Source organism: Gossypium raimondii, chromosome 1 (assembly GCF_025698545.1).
Source record: "Gossypium raimondii isolate GPD5lz chromosome 1, ASM2569854v1, whole genome shotgun sequence".
Taxonomy (NCBI): domain Eukaryota; kingdom Viridiplantae; phylum Streptophyta; class Magnoliopsida; order Malvales; family Malvaceae; genus Gossypium; species Gossypium raimondii.
In genome coordinates this window covers 89,251-99,703 of record NC_068565.1, presented here as the reverse complement: position 1 = coordinate 99,703, position 10,453 = coordinate 89,251, and the positions used below count along the sequence as shown (strand labels likewise).

Sequence of the window (10,453 nt, the reverse complement as noted above, 5' to 3'; positions counted from 1 at the left end):
ACTACATTCTTAATCAATAAAGACACTAATTAATCACTTGTTATTTTGGATAGCTGACTGTTTAAAATATTAAATTATGCAAGGACACGTGGTTGGAGGAGAGGGGAGTTGACTCTCAAGCACGCATTTGATAAAGGATAATTCCAGTCTGATGAATTACTTGACGTGGCAATTTGGCATTTGGACCTCACCCACCCTCTTTATAATTTTTATGATCACAATTTGGAAAACGTAAAACAAGCTAATTAATTGGATCAAGGTTTTATAAGGAATCAATATATATTCTCCTCCTTTTAAAACTTCATAAATATTCGTTTTGATTTGATAATTATTTGATCCAAATTCAAATTTGGTAATAATTGATTTGAATGAATTGGGTAATAATTGATTTGAACAATCTATAAATCTTATTGAATTTTTTATTTTGATATTTTTATTATTAAATTATATTATTATATTTAATATATATTATTAATTCTAAATTTAATTATTGAGCGAAAGTAATTTTAAGTATACAAATTAATAAATGTACTTAAAAATAAATATTCAAAAAGAGTGAAGACCATAGGAAAATCCGAGCAGGCCAGCGACACTATAGTTTAGCCCAATTTGCAGCATTTGGGCAACTCATGGGTGAACAATGTTCGGAAAATGGCGGTAACTATAAATTGAATAAATTATACTAAAGTGATTAAATTCTTAGGATGTTTATATTTTGGTTATTTATTTTTAAAAAGTTATAAAATAGTCATTAAATTATTTAAAACTCGTAAAGTATTCATAAGTTTTTCATTTAAATCATTCAGATTTTAAGTTCTTTTTTTATAAAATGTTTGGTTACGGAGCTTTAATAAATTTCGTAACCAAAATGTAAACTCAGTAAGAGTTTGGTGACCTTAAGTGTAATTGACCCTAATAAATTTCGGGGACAACATGGAGCCAGCCAGTGTCAATTAATGAAAGCAACTCGTCTCCAATCTTCTTACCACAACCACGATCACTTAGAACCCAAGAAGCAGGGAACACAGTTGAAGCAAGCATTAGCAATGAAGTCAGCAAAAGCATCGGCAGCAGAGCTCTACCGGGCAGGGAAGGCATGGAATATTTGATAGAATGGAAAAACGGTGATTCGGCCTCTTCATGGATTTTATAGTCAGCCAAGAGACCCATGGAGGACAGCGGCTGAGGGCAAGGCTTTCTTTGGCGGCAGGGTATGTAAAGCCAAGCTTTTGTTAGATCCTAATGTGGAAGATGACAGGGGTTTGAGTCACACCATTACATTCATTAGCTTTAGCTAAACAGATTTTAAAGGGGCTTGAAAGTGTAATAATGAAGGTTTTAGAAGACTAATTAGTAAACAACTACCTACCGGTAAACTGAAATTTTATTGCATTAAAGAACCTACTACAACACTATAATTACTAATTAAGCCTTTGCTCATTTCATAAGGATATCGAAATATGACATGAATAATATTGTAAGCAAGTCCTTGAGACGTAGAAAAAACCTTCCTCTGACATTAACAATTAAAAAATTTCTTGAACTAACAGGACGAAGAGGGAAAAAGAAAATTACATTCAATATAATGTCATTAAGGTTGCAGGAAAATGTGAAGAGCATCAAATAGTAGTAGTAGATGAGAAGAGAAAGGAAATAGGGCTAAAGAGCTACTGGCTAATGCAATGGAAGGTTCAACAACAGCAATGGCCTTGCTGCAATTTTCTACCTTCAGCTGACAAATGAACATAATGGAATGGATCTTTGATTTGCCATTACTTTAATGGCCATTAAAACACAAGGTAGAAGTGAACTTTATTAACCGCCTGTAAAAACCCAACAATTGTTAAGTGAGAAAAGAGACCTTCCCTTCCAGTTTATGCAATCTAAAAAGTTGTGTAGTAAATCATTATGATGATTAAGGATATGATGTAACCCTTACCACCCTATTTAATGCACAAATGAACATAATTTATGCTTCTTTCTTTTTTTCTTTTTTGCTTTGGGGTTTCATTTCTGTGAAAAGAAGGATTTTTCATATTGCAAGCTGCCATTTGCATTATTTGGGTAATGGAAGCTGCTTTTGATAATACAGCTTTGAAGGGAATACCTGAAGCTCTCAAACTTTTAACCTGAAACAGCAATATGCATTTTGCTTTAGTCAGTGGAAAACAAACAAATAAATGCTGTTTTAGCAGCAAGATCGGCTTTTTGGCTCTTTTGTAATGAAAACAAAAGGAACCCATAGCTGCAAAAGCACAGCAAATATAGCTAACACCTCTTCTCTGGCGAATGCTTTATGATGAACTTATCAGAATCATCAGAAAACCAATCATCAAATAGGTTATAACCTCATGCCTATTCCCTAAACATTGGTTCTTGAATTTTATGATTGAAAATGGAAAATGAATCTTCTGAGTTAAAATGTATGATATTAATGATGATACATATTGTTCCAAATCTTCATGTTTCTTGTATGATATCTATTAGTCCATTATTTTTAGTTTATTAATATGGGTTTTCTTTTTCATTTTTTTTTGCATGGGAATAAATTGTAAAATATGGTACGTTAAATTAATATGTTTATTTTTTTTAAAATATGATTTTTGAGAAGAAGAGTGAATTTTCTTTGCTTATAAAATAGGGGCCCGTAGCCTGTTTCATTCTTAATTACTTAGTCCAAAGTGAAGTAAAGGAGCTTGCTTGTCCCTTTTACCCTCTCTCTAGAGCCCACTTTTGGTATAAGAGTAAGCAAACAGGGGAAACATCTGTGGAGATATGGACATGAAAGGGGAAGTTTTGAAATCAAGATTCAAGAGGGTATGTGTGTTTTGTGGGAGCAGTACTGGCAAGAGGAAATGTTACAGAGATGCTGCTGTTGAATTAGCCCAAGAATTGGTATACACTCAAAACATTAAAGCATGGCCCTTTTCTCTTTTGATCACTTTGTTGTTGTTCTTTACTTGTTTTGTTAATGTTAGTTTAATGGGGTTTTGGGTTGTTTTTGAAAGGTGGCAAGAAAATTGGACCTTGTTTATGGAGGAGGGAGTACTGGGTTAATGGGTTTGGTTTCACAAGCTGTTCACCATGGTGGAGGCAATGTTCTTGGGTACACTCACCACTTTAGTGCTCATTTAATGTTTTTTCTTTTTCTGGGTATTATGTGATTTCAATGCATGGACCGTCAAATTTTTTTTATGTTGTTGTTAACAGGATCATTCCTAGAACTCTAATGAGTAAAGAGGTGCAAATCAGATACTTTTGTTTTCATTTTTTTAACCATTCTTTTTAAATATTTAATCTTTAGCTTTCCAATGATGTTTTGAGAATGTCTCATTGGGTTGTGGAGCCGTAGATAAGTGGTGAAACTATTGGGGAAGTAAGGGCAGTAGCTGACATGCACCAAAGAAAGGCAGAAATGGCCAATCACTCTGATTGTTTCATTGCCCTACCAGGTCCCCCATTTCACTCTTAAATATTATTAAAAGCAAATTCTGTCCCAAAACATGCCCACATAGTGCTAGTTTTGCTTTCTTGTTTCATTTCAGGTGGCTATGGAACTTTAGGGGAGTTATTAGAAGTCATAACTTGGGCTCAGTTGGGAATCCATGACAAACCTGTAAGAAAAACTTTGCTTTTTTATTTTTTTAAAAAGGAACATACTTTTCAAGGTTATGTCTTTAAAAAGTTGAAACCTTTTTTGGGTATCCAACAGGTAGGTTTGCTTAATGTTGATGGCTATTATAACTATTTACTTACTTTCATCGACAAAGCCGTGGATGATGGCTTTATCAAACCTTCCCAACGCCATATCTTTGTCTCTGCACCAAATTCTAAAGAACTGGTTCAAAAGCTTGAGGTGAGTTATTCATATATAGAAATAGACAATATGGAGGTTTAAAAAAGCAATCTTTACTACATTGGTGACATGTTTTATTGTGTCTTGTTTTGTTTGTAAAAAGATGACAGTGTTTTTTGTTTTTGATTAGGAGTATGTGCCTGTCCATGGAGTCATTGCTAAAGCAAGTTGGGAAGCTGAACAGCTGGCTTTCACTGCTACTACTACTACTTTACAGACTGAGATCACTCTATAAAGGAGAGACATGAAAATGGAATAACATGGAAAAGAAGGAAAAAAAAGGGTGTTTTAGGCTCTTAGTCTTAGCTTTTTACTTTGATTTTTGGGTCATTATATATATATACCAACCATGCCATTAACAATATGGTAAGGTTTGATTAATGACAAGAGATAAAGAAAGTTGACAGAAGTGGTCTTGTTTTGGTATTAAAAGAGGTAACTCATTTACTTGGGCATTTAAGTTGTATTTTGGTTATCTATGGTGATGTAAAATATCATATATATAGAAAGAATAGGTATGCTTGCATTACTTTTGATGAAAGTTTTACATATTTTGTTCTTAGTTCGGTTGGGATCTGAATTTCAGACTACAATACTACCATTGCTACATTCTCCAGCTCATTTGCAGGGACAGTGGTATTTTTGAACTATAGCCGCTGATTATGATGTAATTGCTAAACTAGACTTTGACTAGTTCAAGTGGTAAGGTGAAATCACTAGCCATTTTGCCCTGATATTGATGTGTTATTTGCATTATATGATATTAATAAGAGTTTTGTTAGCCTTTGGGGATTGGGGGGACTTTTGCTTGAACATAAATGGAAAGCTTCATATATTATCTTATGATGTGATAGTTTCTACCATGTACATGCATTTCAATGAACAGCTTCAAGAAATCAGTCATTCATCCCTTGGAACTCATTTATTTGATGATTTTTGAGTTCTGAATAAATGGTTAAAAAAATTGTAACTTAAAAATGAGAATTAGTTGTAAATTTAACCAAGTATAATAACATCATTTCATGGCTGCCTGGTCCTACTCCTATAGCAAGGAACAATATAGTACAAAGGTATACGGCCATTGGTTGCCTAGAAGAAGCATGTTATCATCAGGTTCAGGTCATGGGGCCGGAGAATCTGACAACTGTTGCCGACCGGCTTTTAGTTTTGTTTTTTTGTTCTCAGTTTTTGTCTGCTTTTGTGCTGCTCCGGTCCTTCCCTACGCAAAGGCATAACGGTGGTGTGGTGGCCGCCAGCTGCTGCTCATCAACATGAACCACCTCTTTGATTTTGTATTACTAGTGAAACACAACCCAGAATATTTAATTTCTCTCAAGTTTGAGATATTTATTGTCATGTGTCTCATGTTTATATTTTTATATTTATTAAGTGTATTATTATGCATTTTTAATAGTTTTTATTAAGTTTTAACATTTGTGTTTATTCCAAGAATTTAGTCCTTAAAAGTCTAATTAGTAACATAATTGAAATATTTCATTAAACTAGATTATATTGCAATTAAAAACAAATTGTACAAATGGTCAACGTTACACATGTAGAAGATCAAATAAACAAATAAAAATGTTAATATGATCTTATAAATCCTTTTAATTACTTTAAATCTAATTTAATGAAATTCCACTGATAACATTAAACTTAAATTATTAAAATTCAAATACTAAAGTAATTAAATCTTTTAAATTAAAAAAAAAGATTAAAAGAGTGCCAGAACTAATAGCGCAAATACACCTATATTAAAATTCATTAAAATCAATATCAAACCATAGTTTTTAATTTTCATTAATATTTTAAAGAGAGAAATAAATTTATAAGTTGTATTAGAATAAAAGTGTTATGGATATATTAAGAGTTATATAATATTTTGTCTTTTCTGCTAAAAATAGATAAGTTAAACGACTAACTTTTAAAAATAAAAATAAATAGAATTTTTAAAATTAGATTATTTTTTTATCTAACGTATATCCATTTTTTAATATAAAAAGATAAAATGCAATCCTATACCTTGACCCGATCAATTCAGTCATAAACAACTCAGCTTCCAAGTCGAAAGCAATCTTCAAAACCACGAAATTTAATTATAAAAGAACATATTTTCAACAGTAAAAATGGGTTATAAGTCAAGTCTTTGCCAGAAGATATTAGAAAACAAAAATGAAAAGAAAAACAGAAGTCAAGTCTTTGCCAGTTTCCTGAAAGTTGTTATCATTTAGAAAATAATATCCTGGAACATGCATACAACTTTCCAGAGAATTTAGTTATTATGACCAATTCAAGATTCTGGCTTGAATCTGCATCAATCTTAGCTCATTTGTTTTAAAAATCGAATTATGTGGCACAAAGTTACTTGGAAAAGAAAAACCCCTACAGCTCTTGAATTTCCAAGTAAAGAATGTCCAAAAAAATTATGAATTTAATCTTTAAATTTTTGTTTGATCATTTTTAATATCTATATTTTTCGAATTGGTCAATTTTTAATTTTTGCATTTTTCGAAATTTAAAATTTTAGTCCTCGTCCAAACAATAATAGTTAAGTTCGTTTGGTTAAATCCAATTATTAGTCTTGTACCTATATTCTCTAATTGGATCATTCTAAATTCTTATACTTTTTCAAAATTTAAAATTTCAGTAGGGAGTATGGACCTAAATGCCTGTCATTAATCCATTAACAGAAATTTTAGTGAGAAATATGTGAAAATAATAAGTTGATATGGTATTATTACACATATGATAATATCTATATGATGCATCAGATTTTATTTAATAAATTTAACTGTTATTGTTTGGTGATAACTGAAATTTTAAAATTTAAAAAATAAGTGATTAAATAAAAGTAAGTGAAGCTTAGCTGAAGCAAGAAGCCAGAAATGAAGTGGGTGTATACTCACTCAGTCATTGGTCAGTTATCTAAAAGCGTGTGGGTTCCATTGAAAGACCATACTCTTTTTCTTGCAAATTATTTTCGAACACAAGATCAAGGACTTGCTTTTGTTGATGACTTGGTCTTTAGAGTGTTCACTGTCCAAACATTTATAAACCCAGCAATGCTTATCTACCATCCTTACAAAATATCAATCTCCCAAGGCTCAGGCTTTTGCATGCACATACAAATATAGCTTTGATTCAAGCTGACAGTAAGCAAGACAAGTGTTTAGTGACACTAAAGCTAACCACAATGAGCTACCAATCAAACCCAGAGGTTGAACTTCCTGGCTTTAGATTCCACCCAACGGAGGAAGAATTGCTAGAATTTTACCTTAGAAACATCGTTTATGGCAAGATGTTGAGTTATGATGTAATTGGATTTCTCAACATCTATCACCATGATCCTTGGGACCTGCCTGGTATATATATATATATGATTTTTCATTTGCTGGATTAATAATGATTATTTATGTGAGTTGTTGATTGATAATGTTTTGATAGGGTTGTCAAAGGTTGGAGAGAGAGAATGGTATTTTTTTGTGCCAATAGACAGGAAACATGGGAAAGGAGGGAGGCCTAACAGGACTACTAAAAATGGGTTCTGGAAAGCCACCGGTTCTGATCGGAAAATTGTGAGCTTATCGGATCAGAAAAAGATGATTGGCTTCAAAAAGACACTTGTTTTCTATAAAGGGAGAGCTCAACGAGGATGCAAGACTGATTGGGTTATGAATGAGTATCGTCTCCCTGATGCTACTTTGCCCAAGGTATATATATGCACAATTTCTTCAAGTTAGAAAAATCACCCACCCTTCACCCAATTAACAAAATGAAAATTTATTAAAATTAGCTGACTAAAATGAAAACACCTAGTTTGCAAATTTTCTATTTTCATGGTCTGATTTATAGCTGCGTGGTTGGTGTTTACAGGACATAGTGATGTGCAAAGTATATAGGAAAGCAACATCCTTGAAAGTGTTGGAGCAAAGGGCAGCAATGGAGGAAGAGTTGAAGAACACATCTCTTCCTTCATCATCTTCATTCTCATCCATGGACACCATCTCTTTCTGCACACCAAAACAAGATTTGGTGGTCTTCAAGAAAGAAGAAGACGAGGAAGCAATGGTGAAAGAGAAAAGATCAGATGGAATAGCAAAGGAACAGAAGAAAATTTCTTCTGCATCTTTGCAATTACCATTAGGCAATGAAAATATGGGACAACTTCAAATACCCAAAATGTTGACTGATTGGACCCAAGATCAGTTTTGGGCTCAGTTAAATAGCCCTTGGTTCCAAAATCTTACACCCTACGTTGCCAATATCCTCAACTTTTAAATCTAATGTTCTCTTACTCAAGTTTTGTCAATGAGGTTTTTTTTTTTTTTGCATAAATCTCTCATCATGAAAATTTAGACTCAAGTTAAAAGTACTTAGGAGTCTCTTTATAGTAACTAAATTAAACTAGTCCTTTCTATTATTAAATATATCAATCTAGTTCCTATACTATTAAAAATTAAATAAGTTCAAATTGTAACGAGTTGACATTTAATTTATTAAAATATCTTAAAATTAATTTTTTCAATTGCAATTCAATTCTGAACAAAATATTTCATTTACAAAATTATAAAACTTTAAAAATATTATTTTTACACAATAAATAATATTGTTTAAACAATAAATATTAAATCTATTCTAATTTAGCCTTATTATTATTTAATAGTATAGAGACTATATTAATTTATTTAATAATAAAAGGATTAATTTAATCAAATCCTTATAATAAAGGACCTATCAAATATATTCACCCTTATACCATGGATAATGATGCTAAGACAGTCAACATGCACAAATAAGCCTATGAATGCAAAAATAAGCACCAAAAATTCTCTGTGAAGATGATTAAAATCTATCCCCAGAAGTAAGAAAAGAAAGGAAATTTGTGGGAAAAAAGACCATGAAATTTTTATTTAAGATAAATATACATTTTGATACCTGAAACTTAACTTTAAAGTTTAATTTGGTACCTAAAGTTTATCTTGGCCTAATTAGGTAATTGAACTTAATTTCTTGATTCAAAAAGGTATTTGAACTTAGCTTTTTAGTCTGAATTAGTAGCTACGATAAATGACTTACTTGACCAGTTTGAACTATGGAACCAAGCTCAAGTACTAATTTGAAGAAAAAAAACAAGTTTAGATACTAATTTGATAAAAAAAAAACCTTTGGTACAATTTGAGCATTGAGGTCAAGTTTAGGTATCAAAATGTGTATATACCCTTTTATTCATGTCAGTACTTGAGAGCAGTGATCCAAGCTTTGATTAAAAAAAAAAAAAACCATTGTTGAAAGGAGAGGTGTTAAATATGGTTTCCATTTGTTTCGGATTCTTTCAAGGCCTTGCATATATGTTGAAGATAGAGAAAAAGGCCTGCGATATGCCACAAAGGTGGTTGTGTGAAGGGAACACTTAACACTGTAAAACGTGTTTGATTTTATACAAAATACTGAATCTTTCATGTTAATAGTATGGGATTTGTCTGCTTTGATCCAAAATCTCAAAATCTGTGGTGTTGGCCATCGCTGATAATTTTTTCTTGAGATTTGTTTCTGCAACTGCACGAGTGGCTTTGACTGAGAACAATGCAAGCCAGCTTGGGCTGTCTCCTCCTGCTGCCACGCATCTTTCTCAATTGGCAGTAGTTTTTACCATTTTTATGACTGAAATTTTAATTTGAAAACAGGTTGCTTTGGTACTAAAATTCCAGCCCGAGAAAAGAAAATTGAAGAAATCAGATTCCTAAACAACATCAAAATCTTTAAAAAATTCTATATCAAGGAAAATTTGTACATTCATTCATATACAAGGATTTGATTTTGAGGGCATTGTTTGATCTAGTGATTAAGGATATTAAGAAGGGTGACTCTGGTTTTAATCAAATCTCTGTGCAAGCATTCCAGTTATTGTTCAACATCTTCAAAGCTCAACTCCAGTTTTCCCAATTCGGTTTGTAGATTCTGGTTACTATGTTTCTCTGCTTTATGATCAAGCAACACGTCAATGCATCATCTACTTTCTCGAATTCGTTTCGATCGACATGTTTCGACCGTATCAGATTAGAAACCAAACTCCACATGCCAACCTTTGACTGTGTCTTGAATCCTGTTATGTACAATAGCAGAGATTTGAGTGTTGTGAGAACGACTTGTTGGATCTGTCTCGACATGTCTGCCGTGGCCATGGTGTTGTCGTTGCCGGCTTTGTTGTACGAGGTGGAACAGCTACGTTTAGTGTTTAAATCTTTTGAGACTTTGTGAATCAACTTGTTTGATTTCTTCCTGGAAGCCAAGTAGTGACTGATCTCCTTTGTGAGCTCGAATTCGTTGGCTTTTCTTCTTCGAAACATCGATCGGAGTCCTCGAATGTGTTCTTTGGATTGCGACAACACATCCTTAGCAATGCCGCATACGTCCAGTAGCAAAACAGGTCCGTCAAGCAAGTCATCAGCCCATTTTTCATTACATCCTCAGAGTAAAGCTTGTTGTGTCTGTGACAATAACAATAACTCGTCGAAAATTTCGAGCAGATCTCGAACACCACCGAGTTTGGTGCTGATTTCGGACATTGACAGAGAGACAATTTCAACAGGCTTTAAC

At 32.7% G+C, this 10,453-nt stretch overlaps 2 protein-coding genes across 2 annotated transcripts; both read left to right on the top strand.

Annotated features, from left to right (window-relative positions):
* The first annotated feature begins 2,661 nt into the window (after nucleotides 1–2,661).
* LOC105772627 (cytokinin riboside 5'-monophosphate phosphoribohydrolase LOG5) lies at nucleotides 2,662–5,203 on the top strand. Its single transcript, XM_012594021.2, has 7 exons — nucleotides 2,662–2,895; nucleotides 3,009–3,106; nucleotides 3,211–3,241; nucleotides 3,353–3,452; nucleotides 3,546–3,616; nucleotides 3,713–3,856; nucleotides 3,987–5,203. The coding sequence occupies exons 1-7, from the start codon at nucleotides 2,776–2,778 to the stop codon at nucleotides 4,089–4,091; spliced, it is 669 nt and encodes a 222-aa protein (XP_012449475.1). The 5' UTR covers nucleotides 2,662–2,775; the 3' UTR covers nucleotides 4,092–5,203.
* A 1,670-nt stretch (nucleotides 5,204–6,873) lies between these two features.
* On the top strand, nucleotides 6,874–8,165 carry LOC105772605 (NAC domain-containing protein 6). Its single transcript, XM_012593982.2, has 3 exons — nucleotides 6,874–7,218; nucleotides 7,301–7,566; nucleotides 7,730–8,165. The coding sequence occupies exons 1-3, from the start codon at nucleotides 7,050–7,052 to the stop codon at nucleotides 8,132–8,134; spliced, it is 840 nt and encodes a 279-aa protein (XP_012449436.1). The 5' UTR covers nucleotides 6,874–7,049; the 3' UTR covers nucleotides 8,135–8,165.
* The last annotated feature ends 2,288 nt before the right edge of the window (nucleotides 8,166–10,453 follow it).